At 42.6% G+C, this 22,269-nt stretch overlaps 1 protein-coding gene across 2 annotated transcripts in view; it reads right to left on the reverse strand.

Moving 5' to 3' along the window:
- The window catches only part of RGS12 (regulator of G protein signaling 12), a 96,091-nt gene that overhangs the window by 35,333 nt on the left and 38,489 nt on the right, over window positions 1–22,269 (reverse strand). For both annotated transcript variants that reach the window (XM_054999230.1, XM_054999231.1), the window contains 2 exons: window positions 18,939–18,960; window positions 2,311–2,480 (listed from right to left, as the gene is read on the reverse strand). In XM_054999230.1, coding sequence (XP_054855205.1) covers window positions 2,311–2,480; window positions 18,939–18,960 — 192 coding nt within the window. The remainder of the gene's footprint in view (window positions 1–2,310; window positions 2,481–18,938; window positions 18,961–22,269) is intronic.

Below are 22,269 nucleotides of genomic sequence, written 5' to 3' on the forward strand. Positions count from 1 at the left end.
AAGCTGCCTTCCCACCCAGACTTAAAGATATAGTAGCCCTTGGAAGCTCAATAGCACATGTGGACAGCTGGCACTCCAGCTGCATTTTACATTTTAGAAAGCACTTTAAATAATGTTGGGGAAAATGAATTGATTACTAGGGGTGTACATAGGGTTGCCAGGTCCCTAAGGAGACAAACTGGGGAACTGTGTGTGTGGGGGGGGTGGGGGTGCTTACCTTGTGTGCAAGCTTTTGATACACACATTCCAGAGCACCCTGCGTCAACACAGGATGTTATTCCTGGTGCAACACAGACGTAATGGGTCATGCCAGGGGCTGATTGAGTGAAAATCAGTTTGAAATGCTAAATTTTGGGCTGTTTTCACTCAATCAGCCCTCAGCATGACCCATTACTTCCATGTCATGGCAGGAATGATGTCACTCCTGGTGCGGTGTGTGCAAGAGCACTCCAGAGCACACGGGAGCATGCTTTGCCCCAGCAGGGTATTCTTGCACCTTTCTTCCCCTCACTGGCCAGGTAAGAGCGTAATGTATAAAAAATGTACATTATTTATAGTCCACTGAGAGTCAAGGTGAATTACATAGAATAAGTCAATAAGATCAAGAGCTGAGGCTTTCAATAAACAACAGCAAACATTTGAAAACAAGCGGAAATCCAATATAGAACTGAAAACCACGGCTGAAACAAAATAAGCAGAAACCTGATACATTGCTGGAAAAAAATGCTGAAACACAACACAAGCAGAGTGATATGACATATTAAACAAACATGGATCTATCCAGTAGGAGCACACTTACAGCAACAGATGATTTCACAGTAGTATAGTCTACAGATCCTATCCCTGTACTAAAGCATCTCTCTGAATCATATTCTTACAGCACAGTCCTATTAACAGTGTAAGAAAGCCCTTTCCAGTTTGTGGAGAGCCAGGAGAGTGGAAGCTTTCCTGACTTTTCAGCCAGGCCGTTCCATAAGGTAGGGGCCACAACAAAGAACATGCATGTGTGGACAGCAGCTGATTTTGCCCATTTACAGGGTGCACCTACAGAAGACCCTGTTCAGATGAGCAAAGCTGCTGTGGAGCACAGGGAAAGAGGCAGCCCTGTAGATATGAAGGACCAAGGGTCTTGTTTGTGATCGCCAAAACATTGAATTGAGCCAACTAACTGATGAGCAGCCAATGGAGTGACTATGGAATGGCAGTAATAAGCATGCACCACCTAGCTCCTGATAATAATTGAGCTGTGGCATTCTGCACCAGTTGGAGTCTCTGAGTTGACTTCAAGGGGATACTGATGTTGAATGCATTCCATGCAGTGGATCCAGGTGGCCAGATCAGCCGTGTCAAGGTAGGGGGCCATCTTTTGGGCTAGAATGAGTTTGCAGAAGACATTTTTGCAGCTGCATTAACTTGCTTTTGCAGCAGTAGTGCTGGATCCAGCATAACTCCTAGGCTCTTGACCAAGTCAGCAAGGATTAGCTGAACCCCATCAAAAGTGGGGAGCACACTGTCCTTCCATAGCTCTACCTTTCCAACCAGCAGCACTTCGGTCTTGTCTGTGTGTTCAGTTTAAATTTGTTCGCTTTCGGCCAACTGACCACAACTGTCATGCAACAACTTAGGAAGTCTACTGTATGACCAGAGGAGTTTAATAGAGAAATACAGAGCCGGGTGTCATCTGCTTATTAATGACATTCTGTCCCATAGCTACAAATCATTTCTCCTGAGGGCTTTACACAGAGGTCGATTGCACTCTGTTGAAAGACAGCCAGCGTAGTGTAGTGGTTAGAGTGCCGGACTGGGATCTGCAACACCCAGATCCAAATTTCCACCCTGCCATGGAAGTTTACTGGCCTGCCACAGACTCTCACTTAACCCACCTCACAGGGTTTTTGTGAGGATCAAATGGAGGGGAGGAGAATGACGTAAGCAGCTTTGAGTTCCCCTTGGAAAGAAATGCAGGGTATATACTGAGTAAATAAATATAAACAAATAATTCACCTTTTAATATAAATTGAATGCCCCCTCTTTCCAATAACCCAATGTCTACACTTCCATACTAAAATACAAAAGAAGGGCTCAGTACCACAACTGCCCATCAACAACATAATCTCTCCCTTTTTCACTGGTTCAAGTCAAAATCTGTACTATAAATCAGTCATTAAATTAGCAATCCAGCTAACACTAATGGCAAGCCATACTGATTTATTGAATGAAGGAGATTTAAGAACATGAATTTGGTGGCGTTCAATCGCTCTTGTTGATATTGTTGTAAATATATACTCTGGCACACTTTCCATTACTTACAGAGAAATACCTGATGCCAACTGGATCCTGAAGAAGCCGTTCAAATGAAACTGCCCAGCTGGCAACTCTCCGTTCACGAAGTCGACGGCAGCTCTGGACGCTTGGCAGACTGGCATTGCTGCTGAGGCTATTGTCACTGACACAGTCTTTCAAATCTGTGCTATTTAGCTCTGTTGAGAGTACAAAAGGACACATTTTCAACCATAAGCATAAACTTTTCAGAGAATATAAAGTGTAATTTTTGTATTAAGGAATTATTCTGATACAACTAAATAGCTTCTTAACTAGCAAGTGGACAGCAAAAGCTTGCAAAATCAGAACCAGTGCTTCACAAAATCTAATCTTAACAAACACCTGTCCAAAATACAAACTACACCTCTCCATCGAGATATAGTTAATTTTCTCTAGATCCCTTTCTATGCAAGGGAGGGATTAACTGCAGGGATTTCTCTGCTGTTTACTAAAAACCAGGCTTCTAGACAGTAAAAGGAAGTCTCACTTTAACTAATCATACTGGTCTTTCTACTGGAAGCTTGGGCAAGCCTTACATATTAATTTATTAAATAAGATTTAAAAACACTCAGTTTCATTAAAAGCATCACATGGTTGTACATATATATACTAAAACCTTGCATATTCATAAAATAAAATAATTAATATATAGGTATAATAGTACAACTAACAGCCATATGCACTAAACCAATAAAACCAGATGCGTTTTGGCCGAAAGGCCACCCTCAGTGGTACATAACTATCAAAGAAGGCACCCTTCAATAAAATGCATAAATAAAACATATACGACCTAGTAGAACTCTAAGATGAAATTAAAATAACATAGAGTGCGAGTGCATTCCTTAGAATTCCACCCCAGAGCATCATGAAAAGCAGTCAGGGCACTGATACATAATAGAAATTGTGCTTCCTTTGCCCATAAATCTTATAGCCAGGTCAAGAATGAAACATCTTTGGTCAGTATCCAGCATTCCCATCTTAAATTTTACATTCTTGACTGGCTCTCTCTCTCTATATATATATGAACAACCATATCGTATTTAATCTAATCTATGTATTCCTATTAAACTTTATACCAGTGTTTTTAATTTATATTTTTAGATATTTTCAGCGATTTGATATATATTTATTTCTGTTGTTCCAACCTCCTTGGCTACCTTTGGTTTGCAGGGTTGTTGTTTTTCACTCCCCCTTTTTGTTGTCTTTACCAAAAACTGCACCCACCACCACTCCTTTCAGCTCAGCATGACACATAATTACACAATTCACTATGTATCTGATAAATAAAATATGCAGCCTTTAGAGTATGACATTTAATACGTATTATTATCCCCCAAAGAACGTTTACCCTTGATGACACAGTTAAGGCAAAAAGTGGTAGTTATGTAGTAGGAATCCCCACCACTTCACCAGAGAACAAAACAACTGATTTCAGATATGGTGTTGAAGATACACGCCCTTTCTCTTGGTCAGCTTCAATATACATACAGAAGGCTACTGGAGGATTGCCTTCTAAATTCCTGATCCCTGAGACAGGTATCTTTCCAAACAACAGATGGTGCAACACATGAGATAGGCCACAGGGAAATACGTCTAACTGGCCTACAAACAGGCAATTATCATCAGGGACTTGAAGGAAACAATGTCACAAAAAAGTAGTTACGTTCCTCTCTGCCCTTCCATGTTGCCATCAGGGTGATAGGCTAGATACAGCCAGCTTTGGAGACCGAAGGAAAACAGTGTTGCAATTACCTATAACTGTTGTTCATCAAGTGGTCTTCTGTGCAGGTGCACATTTGGGACTGCACACATGCAGGCCAGCCACAGAGATTTCCAGAGCTTTCTAGTCCCCCAGTTCTCTCCATGCTGCTGCTGGAGACCCCCAAGCAACGAAGGTTCCAGAGAGTTCACAGAGCGGTGAGGGGGATGTGTGCCTACACAGAAGACCACTCGGTGACCACAGTCAGAGGTATGTGTAAACCGTTTTTCATCTTCGCCGCTTCGGTCCAGTCCCACACTGGGAGAGTAGGAAGCTCACTTACTGAAGGAGGTGGGTGTGAAGCTCTCAATGTAAGAGGACCACCTTCCCAACAGATGCTTAACGTCTCACTGACATTAACCCAGAGGTGCTCCTAAAGAAGCTGGGAGCTCTCTCAAAGTGTCCCTGCCAAAGTACAAGCAGGAATGCAGCAAGGCAAAAACACTGCTCTGATGGGGAGAGCCATGTGCTCAAGGGAGAGTGCGATAGCCTCTACCAACCCACAAAGGAAGGTTCGTGTGAGGATACTGCCAGGTCTCTCTTGGAGCCTGAACAACTAATACAACCAATAGTGTTGTGAGACAGGTGGGCTGAACCCCTGGTAGGGAATCCTGACCATGGCACTGGACACATTAACACTGTGAAACTCTATGAATGGAGGGGACAGAGGTTAGAAACCCACCGTGTCCTCATTCCGCAGGTTGTACACTTCCAAGGGCTTGCCCTTGGAAAGCTCTCTCTATAGAGTGTGTCTCTACCTCCTCAGCTCAGCACCCAATCCCCTTGTGGGTCTATCAGCTCCACCTGCAGGTGGGCAGAGGCCTCTGGCAGTGGCCAGTCGACCTGTCCATATCACTAAGGCCTCCTCAGGTGCCGGCACCACCCCTGCAATCCCTGGGCACAGCCAGGCTGCCTTGTCTCCTCCGTCCCTGCAGCTGGGTGGGGGCCAGTGTCCACTCCTTGTATGGGCGTGCCACTCTTTTCCAGCAGGCGTAATGGGGCCATTTCTTGGGGATAGGGCTCCAGCATCTCCTTAGCTGCTGCAGCTCAAGGGAGCTCCATTGTGCAGCTCCTGGACAGGTCTGGCCTACTGCAACACACCTGTGCAGTGGCTGCAGGGAACCTGGGTAGCGGCAGCTGGTGACCTGGTGGCGTTTCCTGCCCTCCCTGCACTGGAGCTGGCGGAACAGCAGAGAGTCTGGGCAGAGTGGTGGCACTGTCCACAGACAGGCACCTGGCACTTACACTTGGGGAGAGCAAATGCACTTTCTATGTGACTAACACATCTCCTTGCAGACCCAGGACAGGTATCCCATCCTCAAAGTCACATAGTGGGTGAGGGAAGGTACCCTCAGTTAGTGACTGATTTATAATAAAAATCAAGAGATCATTTATGTGATCTTTACAAGATTTCAACAGCCAAGATGGGCAAGGATCCAGTGCACAAGTAGTGGCCTCCACAGCTGCCAAGATCTTGTCACTATCTATCACTGTGACTGGGTCAAAATGGTTCAGAAGCAGACTGGATGGTGTGTCTTCTGTCTCACCTCTATTACAACTGGCAACCAGAGCAGAGCATATTCATACTATTTGATCAGTAAAAAATTCTGCAAAGATGTCACACCTAATTTTCTTTTCTTGAGCCAGTAGAGGTTCAGTTTTAAGAGTCAAAAGATGTTGAAGTACCTTAAACAATTGGGATAACTGTAAACCAGCTTATGTGATGCTTGCAGAGAAGTAAGGTTTCTTTGCCGCTATCACCACTGCTTCATAGGTCTTCCAAAGGCCTCTGCAGTATGCTCCAATGGGCTCTATAGATTCAACATGAGTTTTCTGCTAACATCTTTCTAAACATCTTCCAGCCCTCTTTAGGTCACCCAGCTCTTTGGTGAACCACAGGATAGCTTCCGCCACAAGGGTGGGAGAAGTGGCTGAGGACAGTCTTGTCAATAGCTTCAAGGAACGTTGCATTCCAAGCTTCCATGACAGCCACAACACAGTATATGTTTGGAATTCTAACCCTGCCCCCCCCGAGCATTTTGGAATCCAGAAGGATCCATGAGACTTTGTGGGTAGACCATTTTAATAGGTACCCTCTTTTTGTGGGGAGTTAGGGCCATACTCACTCTTGACTTCACTAGGTAATGGTCAGAGCACAGTTCAAGCCGAATCTCCAATCCCAAAAGGAGACCTTCCCTCAAAAGTTCAGAGCAAAAGACTGAGTCCAAGGTGTGGCCTTTTTCATGTGTGAGGCCTGTTACTATTTGAGAGAGGCCCAGAGCTGCTAAGGAAGCTAAGAAATCCTGGGCCATGAGAGCCAGTTTGGTGTAGTGGTTAAAAGCGTGGGACTCTAATCTGGAGAGCCGGGGTTGATTCCTCACTCCTCTACTGAAGCCAGCTGGGTGACCTTGGGTCAGTCACAGTTTCTAAGAGCTCTCTCAGCCCCACCACCTCACAGGGTGTTTCGTTGTGGAGATAATAATAACATACTTTGTAAACTGCTCTGAGTGGGTGTTAAGTTGTCCTGAAGGGCAGTATATAAATTGAATGTTATTATGATGAGGAACACTCATCAGGGATGTTGTGGTCACCCAGAACAATCAATCTAGATATTTCCAGCGCAGCTCATTTAGAGCCAAGCTACACGTGACACCTGACACAGGTTGGACGCTTGTCAGCTTCCCTCAAGCTTTGATGGGAAATGTAGGCATTCTGGTCTTGCAGCTGTAATGGAGAGCCAAGCTGTAAAACCAGGACGCCTACATTTCCCATCAAAACTTGAGGGAAGCTGACAAGCGTCCAACCTGTGTCAGGTGTCACGTGTAGCTTGGCCCTAAGACTGTGGAACAAAGAAAGGAATATCCATCATTTGTTCAAGTTTCCTCTATAAAATGTATACGTTTTCCATATGCTACTTTATAGTTAGCTAAGAGGGCATACATACTACGCCCATTCCGTAGCCACTCCACTGGCTACCCATCAGTTACTTGGCTCAATTCAAGGTTTTGACTATCACAAACAGAGCCTTCCATGGCCTTGGCCCTTCATATCTGCAGGACTGCCTCTCCACCCATGCTAGGGAGCCCATTCCCAGGGAATTCCCCTGGTTTCACCCTCTGTTTCCTGCCTCTACTTACCTGGCTAGTGGGAGGAGGAAGACATGGGAATGGGCCTCCTGGGCGCACTCCTGGGGCAAATCAACAACATCACTGACATCATCGTGCCACCCCAGGAGCACTCCTGCACTTCGCCGTGGGCTAATTTGGGCCCCAAACGGACCATATTGGGCCTGTTTGATGCAGAAATCAGCCTGCTGAGAAGCAGGAAGGGAAGAACAAGGTAAGAGCCAAGTCTCCCCCCATCCCGTGGGGAGGGTAAGGGGATCTGGCAACCCTACCCAATGCTTTGCCACAGCTGCTTCACTCATCTGAACATGGCCTTTTGCAGATACCATTCTGCAGTTGGGCAAAATCAACAGCTGCCTGCTCATATGCTTTTTCTGTGATAGCCCTTACCATATGGAATGACCTGCCTGAGGAGGCCATGAAAGCTCTCATTCTGCAAATGATACAAAGCTGAATTATTCACGAGAGCTTTTTTACTCAAGTAATAGGACTGTGCTGTAGGAACCGGCTCAGAGAGATGTCTTAAACAGGGACATTATCTGCAGGCTATTCCACTGGATACTGTCAGTTGATGTATATATGCTCCTACTGGGTAGTTTACATGTCATTAAAGATGTCATGTTTAATTATTTATGCTTTGTTTCAACAATTGTTTCATCTCTACCTTTCTGATTTATGCCCATTTCAAATTTCTACAACCCATATACTACTGCATTTGTTCATTGAATATTCTAGCTATTGATCATACTGTATTCATTCACTGAACCCCTAACAGTTGTTCTTATTGACTTGCACTGTGTGATCTGTCTTGGGTCTCAATGAGAAAGGTGAGCAATAAATAAACCTCATGAGGGGTTGCCATAACTCAGCTATGACTTGATGGCATTTTCAACCAACAATCAAATCCAAGAGTGCCCTTTTTGTGAAAGCTGTGAATTCAGAGGAACTAGTAGATTATGGTAATATGTGGTAATAACTTTATATAATGTTACAGCAATTTATTAGTTCATAGCAGCCTAACCTTCTGGAATGTCTTGGAGGAATCAAATACACGACATCACTAAGTTTTAGCAGATGATATAAGGAACGCTGGGTACAGTAATACAAATGAAATCAAGAACACTTTTCATTATTATGCACTGTTATATTAATTAACACAGGGCGGTTTTAAACCAGATATTTTGGGCTTATCCTTGACAGAGAAAAAAGTAACTTGCCATGGATTTTCCCTGCTTCCTGCTAATTAGGGCCCTGACCTGAATAGCCCGGGTGAGCCAGATCTCAGAAGCTAAGCAGGGTCGGCCTTGGTTAGTAATTGGATGGGAGACCTCCAACAAAGACAATGGCAAACCACCTCTGTTAGTCTCTTGCCATGCAAACCTCACCAGGGGTCACCATAAGTCAGCTGTGACTTGAGGGCACTTTCCTCCACCACCTACTAATTGGGATGGGATTTGCAAGGATGAAACATTATGTTTTTTTAAATCCATTTTCAACACTCAAAGTCATACACGGACATTTATACTTGATGTGTAGTAATTAAACATGGCCTTCTCATTAACATGGGATCTATGTTCATCCATTGTATTACTAAATTTAATTGATCATGGACCAGAAGAACTGGGGCTGAAACCAGAGATATATTGTGCAAAGACTATTCCTGTAGCCAAAAGAGAGTTTTGATGGATAACTGATGAAACTCTTATAATTGTTAAAGATAGGCAAGATGCAAAAAGTGAAAGAAACAGTATCAGAATTCCAAATACAGCTTTTCAGCAACTTAATGCAGAGGCAAAGAAATCTCTTATAATAACCAGTGCAAAGAAACAGAAGAGAACAACAAAAAAGGAAGAACAAGAGACCTGTTCCACAAGATCCAGGAAATCAAAGAGAAATTCAAACCATGGCTAGGGATGCTGAAAGATCAACACAGAAATATAGTACAGCATTAGGACAAAATAAAGATGGAAGTAATATACTGAAGAATTATACAGAAGAGGTGGAAAGATGACAGATGCATACAAAGAAGAATCTTCTGACAAAGAACCTAAAATCTTAGAAAGTGAAGTGAAAGCCGCATTCAAAGCAATTGCAACTAACAAATCACCAGGAGTAGATGGTATATCAATAGAGCTATTTAAAGCTACAGAACCTAAGTCCATCAAAATCTTAACAAGAATATGTGAATAAATATGGAAAACAAAACATTGGCCCACAGACTGGAAATGCTCAATCTACATTCCAATTCCAAAAAAAGGGGATGCCAAAGAATGCAAAAATCATTGGACTATCACATTAATGTCCCAAGCAAGCAAAGTTATGCTCAAAATTTTACAGCAGACTCTTACTATATGTGGAACAAAAAATGCCAGATATTCCAACTGGAGTCAGAAAAGGAAGAGGCACTAGAGATCATATTGTAAATTTACGGTGGCTAATGGAGCATACCAGGGAATATCAGAAGAAAATCAACCTGTGTTTTATAGATTACAGCAAAGCTTTTGACTGTGTGGCTCATGAAAAGCTATAGAGGGTGTTAAAAGAAATGGGTGTGTCATCATAATATCTGATTGTGTTGATGTGCAACCTGTACTCTGGACAAGAGGCTACTGTTAGGACACAATATGGGGAAACAGAATGGTTTCCAATTAGCAGAATGGTTTCCAATTGGCAAAGGTGTCAGGCAATGATGCATATTATCTCCCTATCTTCCTTTTGCAGGACACATCATAAAGAAAGTCGGATTATATTTAGAAGAAGGTGGAGTGAAAATTGGTGGAAGGAACATTAACAGTTTGAGACATGCAGATGATACCACATTACTGGCAGAAAATAGTGAACACTTGAAATCACTGCTGATGCAGGTTAAAGGAGAAAATGCCAACGCTGGATTGCAGCTGAGAGCCAAGCTACAAGTGACGGCTTACACAGGTTGGATACTTGTCAGCTTCCCTCAAGTTTTGATGGGAAATGTAGGCATCCTGGTCTTGCAGCTGTAATGGAGAGCCAAGCTGTAAAACCAGGACACCTACATTTCCCATCAAAACTTGAGGGAAGCTGACAAGTGTCCAACCTGTGTAAGGCATCACTTGTAGCTTGGCTCTGAGTATCAAGGAGATGAAACTTATGACTACTGATGAATTACTCAATTTTAAGTGTGACAATGAAGAAATTGAAATTGTTCAAGGTTGTCTATTCCTTGACTCAATTATCAACCAAAAGGGAGACTACAACCAAGAAATCAGAAGAAGATTGAGACTTGGAAGAACAACCATGTGGGAACTAGAAAAAAATCATTAAATATAAGGATGGCTTTCTGGGGACCAAGATCAAGATAATCCAAACTATGGTATTTCCCATTACTATATATAGATGTCAAAGTTGGACAGTGAAGTGGACAGGAAGAAAATTGATTCATTTGAAAGAGAGGAGAGCTTTGCGGATCCCATGGACAGCCCCAAAGACAAGTAAGTTGGTTCTAGCTCAAATCAAGCCTGAATTCACCCTAGCAGCTAAAATGACACAACTGAGGCGATCGTACTTCATCACATCATGAGAAGACAAAACTCTCTGAAAAGTGGAAGGCAGCAGGAAAAGAGGAAGACCCAAAACGAGATGTACTGATTCAATAAATGAAGCCATTTCCTTCAGTTTGCAAGATCAAGTCTGTTAATGACAGGACATTTTGGAGGTCTTTCATTGATAGGGACACCGTAAGTCAGAAGTGACTTGACAGCACACAACACACACACACGTTAATACACAGTGCCCCATTCCAGACACTAAAAATGGATTTTATTCTTGGCATTATATTTGTCAGCTCACAATGGGCAGCACTAGTGCAAGATCTCCTCCCCATGTAATGGATGGAATGGGAGTAATGACCCTAGAGTTGCCAACTTCCAGGTTGGACCCAGACTTCTCCTGAAATTACAACAGAGATCTTGACAACAGAGATCCAGACAATAGACATCAGTTTTCCTAGAGAAAACAGCTGCTTTGGAGGGGGAATTCTATGGCATTATACCCTGATGAGCTTGCTTTACCTCCCCAAATCCCACCCTCCCCAAGCTCTGCCCCCCCCAAATCTCCAGGAATTTCCCAATCTGGAGTTGGCAACACTAGATAAGCCTCACAAGTGGGGAGTGGGTACAAATAAACTAGAGTATGGCATTCTTCCTGAACTTTTTTAAAGCACAAGAGGAACACACCTGGGAGATATGAAGTGATTTCAGGCATCTAATTTCCCTGAGAATGCAGGGTAGTAATACGGAAAATATTTAGAATGTAAACAAACAATTCATTGACTGATTTAAATCCACTCAATAGCCCTCAACAAAGAAGTACCTATGACACTCATAAAACCAATTCCCAAAAAGCATCGACAAAGGGAAAGAAGCACATTTTCCCAGTGACCAATATTGTAACTCAAGATGGAAATAGCATATTCAAAGAAGTAGTATATAAATAACTTTTGGTGACGACACTGTTCTAGAAATCTTAGAGCAGTGAAATGACAAACTCTGCAGCTGTATAATGAAAGATAGTTAAAAACAGAAGGGAATGTTTGATTCACCCTATCCCCAAATATATTTCGATTTTCCTTATGGATGTGTCAGAAATGATAAAAAAGGTGCAGATAACGATGGGCGAATCCTCCTGAATTCAGTTTGGAATTGGACTACGTCAACCAAGGTATTTTGCCAAACACATCAGCAAATCACTCCGGTTTTTTTTTCTTCCAGAGACAAATTCTGACCTTCAGAACTCTTCTGGCACTGGAAGGTTGTCATAGGAGATGCCGTGGGGTTCTCAGAACCCTCTCCGACACTCCAGCTCCATCTGCTTCACTGAGGAGGAGGCCGTTGCTATGGCTGTAGCAGCTGCAGATGGCGGCGTGGAAGTAAGGAACTCCCTCCTAATTGAAAGTTATTTTGACAGAATCCAAGGATTTGTGAACTTTGGAAAACATACCCCCAGAATACTAGAAATGCAGCATATGAAGTACAGAGGGAGAGAGGGGACAGAGGGACCTCTCCCTCTTCCCATCAACCGGTCTTCCACCACCACACTTCCAGCAGCACTAACTACATTTATAGTCAGATGAGTCGCCATGGGCAGGAGGAAGGAGATTCTTGTCACACCTGCCTTACAATCTGTGCCACAGAAGGACTTTGCTAACGATGTATTGTCGACTTTGTATTGCCATTGACTTTGCTAACGTTTGCTTCTCATCAGAAGCAAGAATTTGAAGAACTGCTCGTGCATATTCTGAGTCTAAAGAACAGCGAGATCATGAAAAAGAGCAAAGAAGTATGCAGGGAAATCAAGAGGGAGACAGTCCCATCCCTCCAAACTATCAATATCCCCTGTCATTTATTTCACAGTATGGCACAGACAACGTTTAGTGCTCTTCAAAACCAATTCATCAGAAAACGATCCCCTTTCTGCTACCTCGTTTAAGCAAGCATCTTCCTCTAACACTGCATCAGGGTCAGTCAAAAGCTTTCTGCGGCTCACAGACAATCAAAATGGCAACATTTTGGCTCCCCTCTCCCCCTCCCCCCCACATTGTGATTTATCATGTGCCATATAGCATATTAAATGATCAAGAGTTAACTGTTCCCTCATTTTCATTTTTACTGTTCCTTTCATTTACATTCCCTATGCCTATGACCTGGGCGGGAAACAGAAAATAGGACACTCTTGCGTCTGTCTCCTAGAATGCAGGAGGTGCCATCCAGCCTCTGAACTGCTAACCTGCCTTTATGCCTCTCCTCCAAAAATGCAGGCAATGGTGCCCTCCGTCTCTGATTTATCTGAAATACTGACATCTCACTCCTTTTACCAGCACTGGTTAAATCCAATGCAAAAGAATACAGAGATCCTACATTTTTATGTAGCGGAGGTAGGCAGTCTTTTAATTTTGGTACCCTGGGTAATTTCTCAGGTTGCTTTTATGGTGGGGCTTGCCCTGCAGTTTACAAACGACCATCAGAAAACAGGGATTTTCCCCAAGAGTTCTAAATGGGTATTTCCACTGTTTTTAGATTCTTTTATGGCAGCCTTCTCACTACACTCCAGGGACAAACTATACACTTGCAACAGCATGCTGTGCCATAATGGGCCGATCTGCTATAAAATTGGGAGGAGGGGCAATTTAAAGTGTAGCCTGGGAAAATCCTCCCCAATGCTTCTCCCCACTATGAATTACTTCTGTTGCCAGAGTTTCATGGTGGGCAGGGGTGGTTGGGTGAGAAGAAGCAGCTCTCCTGGTACCCATCTACGTCTTAAACATTAAGTTAATTCTATATCCACATCCCAGCAGAAGCAAAAACCCCAAACCCTTCTGGATTTAAAAAGTAATTTATACACACAAAAAAATCAATTCCATTATGTAATGTGGGAAACATTTCCGTAGTTATTACAAATAAAAATGGAGAGTGGGAGATCAGTTATAGCACACACAGTCAAATTCAGTAGATTTCCCTATTTACCCATAAAAATTGCATTTTTAATCTGACAAATAAAATACCTTGCACAACAATATAGAAAATCTACAAACCTAGCCGTGATCTTGATTATAAGAACACTGAAAACATTCTGGTTTAAATGATTGTGTTCAAAACATCTAAGCAAACAGTTGTGTTATTTTATGCAGTTAATCCAATCTATTGACTTCAGTGGACTCAGACTAGACTAGAGTAACTCTGCACAAGACCACACTGCTAATGATACCCTTCCAAACCAGTATTTTCCATGCAAAGTTTGCTGAAGTGAAAACGTCAGCACAAGCCTACTACATTTCTAAAAGAAAAGGCAACCTGCAGGATCACTGAAGGTATTACCTGGATACAGCTGGTAAGAGCCACTGTGATGCCATTTAACCAAATACTTCAAACCATTCACTGAAAACCACCCTTCTGTGTCCATACCTAACGCAGGTATAATCTCCTAGAGAACATTCGGTAGATGATCTTTCAATCGTCTGGCACATTGTTCTTTTCTAATGCCCTCCTAGTATATTACAGTGTTGTCCTCCGATGGCTCTTCAACAAATTACATATTTTTGAGCTGATCAATTATTTTCTCTTACAGCCACAAGATACACCATCAACATACTTAACACAAAGCATTATAAAATGCGGCATAAATAATTTAAAGAAAGGACCTTTCACTGCTGCTGCTAAAGGAAGATAAATTATTCACAATATACTGGAATGAAACTATAGCAGCTGCACTCAGGCAGGGCAAGAAATGGAAGCCAACTTATAGATCAACTTTGCTACGTTACTTTTCCTGGTAGGCAACCCAGAAAAAAAAGCACATGCTGAGCTAGAAAAGAAAAATGTGTACCAGTGTGGCTCAGCTTGTAAAATGCTGGACTAGGACTGCAAAGACCTGGGTTTCAATCCTCCACCTAGCCAAGCTCCTCACTGGCCGGCCAGTTACTCTTTGTCAGCCCAACGCTTTCAGGGATCTTGGGAGGATAAAATGGAGACGAATGCATGAGAAACTTTGCACAAGCCCATGCAAAAGAAGATCCAGGAAGAGAAAAAGAAGCGAGGTGCAATGGGAGAACTGTTTTATTGGCAATTATAGATCCCAATGGGATTTGCTATTAGCAGAGCATTTTTTCTGGGGAAAGAGGTGGTGGAATTCAGTGGGTTGCCAGCACAGGGGGCAACTTCTGGTGGGAGGTGGTGCCTCTGGTACCACATGCATGTGCGCAAAGTGCACGCACGCTCCCAGGACCACACAATGACGTCACTTTGGGGCAGCTGGAACAAGGGGGGAGTTTTTTAAAGTTTAAATCGCCCTTGGCAAAAATGGTCACTTGGCCACGTCAAATGGTTGCGCCAGAGGCGCAGAGGGCAATCTAAACTCCCCTCTGTTTGGAGATCAGGGGGCGGGGCCACCAGCCATGTGACCATTTTCAAGAGGTACCGGAACTCCATTCTACCACGTTCCAGCTGAAAAAAAGCCCTGGCTATTAGCTTCCTCAGGGGATCTAATAAAACAGAATTTAAAGAATAATACTGTAAAAACATTTTAAAACAAAGTACAGACAGTTGATAGGATCCTTCTAGATAGCATCATGAGCATGATATGAGCTATACACTTTAATTGATGTGGTATGCAAGTTGTTATTAAACAAAAGGTATAAGAGCAATTTTTAAGACAAGGTACTGGATGTGCATTATTAAGACATTAAAGTACGATAACCTCCGTTTTGTCATTTTAGTTTCTAGGGAGAACTCAGGCTTGATTTGAGCTAGGACCTACTTAAATAAGTAGGCTGTCCATGGTATCCACAAAACTCTCCTCCAGCAACACAGTTCAAATGAGTCCATTTTCTTCCTGTCCGCTTTCTTCAACTTTCAACATCCATACATAATAATGGGGAATACCATAGTTTGGATTATCTTGATTTTGGTCCCCAGAGAGCCACCCTTATCTTTAAGAATCTTTTCTAGTTCTCTCATGGCGGTTCTTCCAAATCTCAATCTTCTGATTTCTTGGTTGTAGTCTCCCTTTTGGTTGATAATTGAACCAAGGAATAATCAGTCTTGAACAATTTGTTTCCTCACTGTCAGCTTTAAAACTGTGTAATTCCTCAGTCGTCATTACTTTTGTCTTCTTGATGTTCAGATGTAATCCTGGACTTGAATGTTGCTCTTCTACTGCAAGTCAACATGGCTACCCATCTGAAACTAGAAATCTAATGTCACCGAAACATAAATATGTTGGACACTGTGAAGTAGTCACTGATGCATGGTATCAGCTAAAGACGGGGTGAGTAATTCAGGCTAGCTGAGTAAGCAATAAAATGTGCCCAATTGCCTTCCTTATGTTGACCTGATGGAATGTAGCCTTGACCGCTGTCAATTTTCGTAAGTTAAAAAGTGTTCAGTCAGGCTGCTGAGATTCCATCGAAGCACAGAAAAACCACAAATGACATGTTTCTAAGAAACTTGCTGAGTAACACCTAAAGAATTTCTGACAGACACATCGATTCAGGGCAGAGTCCCCCCCCCCCCCTGCGACAACTATAGCAGACATTCGACTGGGCACTTCTCATCATCCCGCATTCCAAAACTAGAAGGGGTTAGTCAAATTGTGTAAGTTCAGCGCAGCCTGTGCCAAAAGGCACGATGCTGTTTTAAAAAGGCTTTTGCATAGCTCCAAACAATGCCAGTCTTTAAACAATTTAGAGATTTTTCCCCCTTCTTATTCGGGAACCAGCAAAGGCCATTAGATAGAGAGCAGATGGCAGCCAGACAGCCTTCTACCCTCCCTGGACTTTCTTTTTCATGATTTTTAAAATCCCTCCTATTCCACGGGATAGCTTGCTTGATCACCTCCCCCTTTTCATCCATTATATGTCACCTGGTTGTTGTTGGTATAAAATAGAGTGTGATCTGAGACTGCATGAACTTGCTTGGTTTAGCTGTTTGGTGGGATGCTTTTTGTAAAAGTTGAGTTACTTGGTTGCCAGCACAGCCACACAGTTGTTTCTCCCCTTTCCCCCTTCAGAGTGTTAAAGAATCCCTGATAAAGCGTTTTACATACTGCTTTTCTAGAAGACATGAACACACATTTGAATTATGTATTACAGCTGTCCTTTCCCTGTTTCTTCTATACCACCCCCACCCATAATAAATGCTCTCAAGTGTCTAACTATGTGAAAAGACACCTCCCTCCTGATAAACCTATGTGTGTGTTGCTTGGTAGTATCATCAGCTGCAGACTGTGGAAGCAGGGAAACTAACAAGCAGGCAAACAAGTAAGGAGCTGCAAGCCCCAAAGCCTGGCCAGACCGCCCACTGCACTGCCCTCCCACAAAGCAGCCCCAGCATGGCTGCGCCTGGGGGAGTGAGCCTGGGTGGCAGCAGCTGGCAAAAGCAAGCATGCCACCTCCTCTTCCCATGCATGTGCAGAAAGACGAAGTGCAAGATGGGATGCCATTCTCCTGACTCAGAGGAACTGGGACAAAACTTGATCCACTGGATCAAGAGGTGTGTGACTGCATAAGCGAATACACAGATTATTAATGGGAAAACGTGTAAATAAGAACACTTGCACAAACTTGTGTAATTCGTCATGTCTAGTTCTCCTCTTATGGTTAGGTCAAAGCTTGCTGCACAGTTAGCACTATTCTCATAGATATGGTTTATATAGGTAATGTCACTGCCCCTTCCCCAAGCTGTACAATTCAAGCTGAAGTCGATTGAGCAGCTTCCTGTGCAGCCAGCCCCCAAACTTCCCCTCTATACTGTGCAGGGCTGACACACAATACGGGAGACAGATTTAACACCCCTCATGCCATTCCATGCCATGCTGTACAACTCAGGTTTTGGACCACCCCAACTCTCCTCCTTGCCCACTATTTCCATCCCCATCAACTATCGATTCAGAGGAGATCAAACCCTCCCTGACTATTCTTGTAGGACTCCAGCTCATTTATCTACATTGCAGGTGGGTGTCAGAAGCAGAAGAACAATGGCTTATCCAAGACCACCCACTGACTTCACGGCTGAGACAAGATTTAGAACCAGAGACTTCCGGGTTCACAGCTCATGCTCTTAATCTCAGTATGACACTAACTCAACAGATGACTAAACTTCCTGGCCCAGACAACTCAACATTCTGAGCCATTTCTACAAGCAGCGTATCCAGACACTGTGTCAGCAGGGAAGGCTTGCATAAACCTGGAACAGTCTTTTAAACAAGACAGTTACCATATTGCATTGCCTGATGTACACATACTGAGCCCATTTCTGAACTACTGGCCCTCTCCCATGGCTCTTTTGCCTTTAAACCTGATGGTCACGGAGAGGACAATTATGCTATCCTTAAGGAACTTTTCCAGTTCCCACTTGGAAGAGCAGCCATGACAGAACTAGAAAAGATCTTTAAAGGATAAGGATGTCTCTCTGGGGGCCAAGATCAAAATAATCCCCACTATGGCATTCCCCATTACTATGTATGGAATGTGAAACTTGGGCAGTGAAGAAAACTGACCAGAAGAAAATTGGTTCATCTGAAATGTTGTGCTGGAGGAGTTTTGCGAATACCATGGATGTCCAAAGAGACAAATGAGTTGGTTCTAGCTCAAATCAAGCCTGAATTCTCCCTAGAAGCTAAAATGACAAAACTGAGGCTATTGTACTTTGGTCACATCATGAGAAGACAAGACTCTCTGGAAAGTCAATTATGCTAGGAAAAGTAGAAGGCAGTAGAGGAAGAGTCAAAATGAGATGGCTTGACTCACTAAAGGAAGCCATGTCCTCCAGTTTGCAAGATCTGAGCAAATCTGTTAATGATAGGATGTGTTCGAGCTCCTTCATTCATAGGGTTGCTATAAGTCAGAAGCAACTTAATGGGACGTAACACACACACACAATAGGCCACTAATAGTGAAGAATTCTATCAGAACCTTGACCACCTCAAGCCTTCTTGACTACTGCTACATCAAGGATGGACAATTCTATATCATCAACAATCCCAGAACAAGGTGAATGTCCCTTGACACCAATAGCTTGAACACCCGTTCTATGGACTTAAATTCTTTGGATGCACATCCTAAAAGATTAGGTGTATAACTTTTAACAAACAAACATATTTTGCCACTACGTTGCTAAATCTATCATCCATTGCCACAGCACCTAATTAAGGAACTTCAGTTCTTTTCACACATTAATGCACCCTTCCAGAAAGCTTGGACTTACCTCCATCAGACACAGCTGCAGACTGCAAAGAAAGAGAGAAACATGAGTTACACATAAGCCCCCATAAATAATGAGTAATGATGTCTAACAGAAGCAAATGGTTTGTCTTCTCATTGCATCATGGAAAGCATCAGCCATAAATTACAAAAAGAGAGAGAAATACAGGAGACAGTATTTGACATATTTAATTGTTGGACTTGATCCAACTCCCTTAACGACAACGTAATATATTGCCACTGCCTAAAAAGAAAGGAAAATCACATTCTGGTTGCCGCCAATGTAGTATAGTGGTGAGAGTGTTAGATTAGGATCTGGGAGACCAGGTTCAAAGCCCCACTCTGCCATGGAAGCACACTGGGTGACCTTGAGCCAGTCACTCTCAGCCTTTTCAGTTTAATCTCTATTTAAGTGATCTGATCCTCATTCTAAAAATAGTGATTCTCATTCTAACGTGATATGGTGATTCCCATCGCTAACAGGAAAATTAATCCTTTATTGTAGCTTTTTACATTAGCACGTTGCTATCAGCAATCCTTGAGGGTTGCTATAAGCACATCCTTTCAAATGACTATGCCCTTTTGGTAAAGGTGTGATGGAGACTGTAAACCATGTGCTGCTGGTTTTGTGATTGCTATAAAGGAGATGGAGATGATGCAATTGCTCCACTCCTGGCTACGGTACCCGACCGTTCAGCAAAGCAGGTGGTTACCCCCTTTTTTGCTGGGGACAAAGTATAAATCCCTAGAAAAGGGGTTACTTTTCACTGTTGCCATTAATATCGTGTGGTGTGGAAGTTAAGAGTGTCGGATTAGGATCTGGGAGACCAAGGTTGGAATCTCCACTGTGCCGTGGAAGCTCGGTGGGTGACCCTAAGCCAGTCACAATCTCTCAGCCTAGCCTGCCTCACAAGGCGATCATGAGGATAAAATGGAAGCTGAGAATAACGTAAGCCACCTTGGGTCCCCATTGGGGAGAAAGCCAAGGTATAAATGAGGTAAATAATCTATTTTATTCATTTATGTCATTTATAGTCCGCTTTTCTCACTGAGACTGAAGGCCAAAAACACAGTATAAGTTAGTACAGTCAATTTCAAGGACATTTCAACAAGCAATAAATAATAATAAACAACAATAAATAATAAACAGTACATAAACAACTCAAAATTGTTTCTCTTCTTTAAATGAAGTCAAGGTTGGTTTTTATTCACTCATACTCTATTCCAGGGCTTTTTTTCAGCTGGAACGCGGTGGAACGGAGTTCCGGAACCTCTTGAAAATGGTCACATGGCTGGTGGCCCCGCCCCCTGATCTCCAGAGGAGAGTTTAGATTGCCCTCCGTGCCGCTGGAGCGGTGCGGAGGGCAATCTAAACTCCCCTCTGTCTGGAGATCGGGGGGAGGGGCCACCAGCCATGTGACCATTTTCTCCGAGGGCAACCCACTGAGTTCTACCACCTCTTTTCCAAGAAAAAAAGCCCTGCTCTATTCCATTCATTATATTGAGAATGGGAAGTTTTCTTGCATTTCCTAAAGAGCCTTATTACTGACTGATATATCTGCTAGCAGTTGGCCTGTACTGACTGGTGAGATTTTAGTTAACTTTTTATTGATTAATGACTATTTTACCAGAAGTTTTAATTTTGATTGGTGTATCCCTGCTTATATGAAAGCATACAGACTGAGAGTTTTTGCAGGAAGCAGCTATCTAAAAACCTCTTTCCAGCATCAGGATATCTTTGTGGCAATACCCACTCTTCATGTACATTAGCATTCTGTCATTGCCTTGAAGATCCCTTCCAAAACAATAATATTGAGGTAATACAGAAAGACAGAAATTAAAATGTATATATATATATGTGTGTGTGTGTGTATACACTGAGTTTTCAATATGTTTTAAAATCTTGTATAGAATGTGCTTAATTGATTGCTATAAAATAACTTACACCTGACCTATTTCTAGTGTTCATTTTCTGAAACTCGTGCCCAAAATACACGTAATTAAAGGCAGGTACATTTCAGAGGGCAATCTACAGTATTCAAGTTAGACCTTGCCGGCGCAGAAGTTACCATAAACAATACTATTCAGAAAACATACTATAATGTATCCCAAAAGAAATAAAATATATCTAATGTATATTTTGCCACAAGACATTACATTGCAACCATAATTGATTTGTAGAATTCACTTCTACAAGATATATTCATATAACCTCTTGCTTGGGGACATTATGTGAGCGATCCAATACTAGCACCGAGATTCTAAACATTGTTACACCCTTCTAAATCCACTGAAGTCAATAAACCTATAAACAATTTTAGGATTGCATTTATTTAAACTGAAACAGCAACTTCAGCAGGGGCCAATTTCAACTGGGATTGTGAGATGGGGTGAGGGAAGGGAATTATTTTGTTCCCTGGCTAATTCCAAATAAAATATTGGGACTCTATTAGCCCCAGTAGAGGGGGGGTCACTTTTGCCCTATCAGAGTTAAGTGCTGGGTGTGGCTGGGATTTCTTTTGGAAACACAGGAGAGAAGATATGGTCAACCCTTTCCCCTTCCTTAGTACAACTGCCCGACTCCCACAGCTGCTTTGTCACATTAAAAAATGTATCAGAAAACCTGATCCCAGATCTCCTACACATAACATGCCGCTTGACCTTAGATGTCTTTTTGCAAACACACCAGATTCATAGAGTACAGACCTATTAAGAGCTATGATAACTACATAAAATGTTCATGTACTGTGGTGTGTGTGTGTCAACTGTAGCTTGCAAACAGCCTGGAGGGGAAAAAAAGTTGTCTTTTTAATAAAAGCTAAATTGGACATTATCTACCTCCTTGCCATGAAAAGCATCAACTGCCCATTTCAACACGGAACATTTTTTTCTCTCCAAGCTGTTGGGAACTCTAATCATCTGCGGAGGCAGGTTTTGATCAGGAAAGGAAATTCAGTGCCTAGTATATTTCACTGTAGCTCCAATCAGATTTGCAAACCCAACCCCCATGGTTGCACTGAATTTTTAAAAAATTATTTTTGAAACTGATGTCCTGTCTCATTTGGCCCTTTCCCATGCATCAAGAAATCACTGGTTCAATTCTTGCCTCTGTGATAGACTTGTTATGAGCAGCCTTTGACAAGCCATGCTATCAGCGTTTCATCTGTAAAAAGTAGTAGTAGTAGTAATAATAATGATGATGATGATCCCACCTGGAGATAATAGTAATGGCCTAGTCAAAAGTGTGTTTATTTATTTATTTAAAATATTCATATCCTGCCTTTCTGCATGTCCAGGCAGCCATGGTAAGGCTGACGACAGTAACTTATTAGAAG

Source organism: Eublepharis macularius, chromosome 15 (assembly GCF_028583425.1).
Source record: "Eublepharis macularius isolate TG4126 chromosome 15, MPM_Emac_v1.0, whole genome shotgun sequence".
In the NCBI taxonomy this organism is placed as follows: domain Eukaryota; kingdom Metazoa; phylum Chordata; class Lepidosauria; order Squamata; family Eublepharidae; genus Eublepharis; species Eublepharis macularius.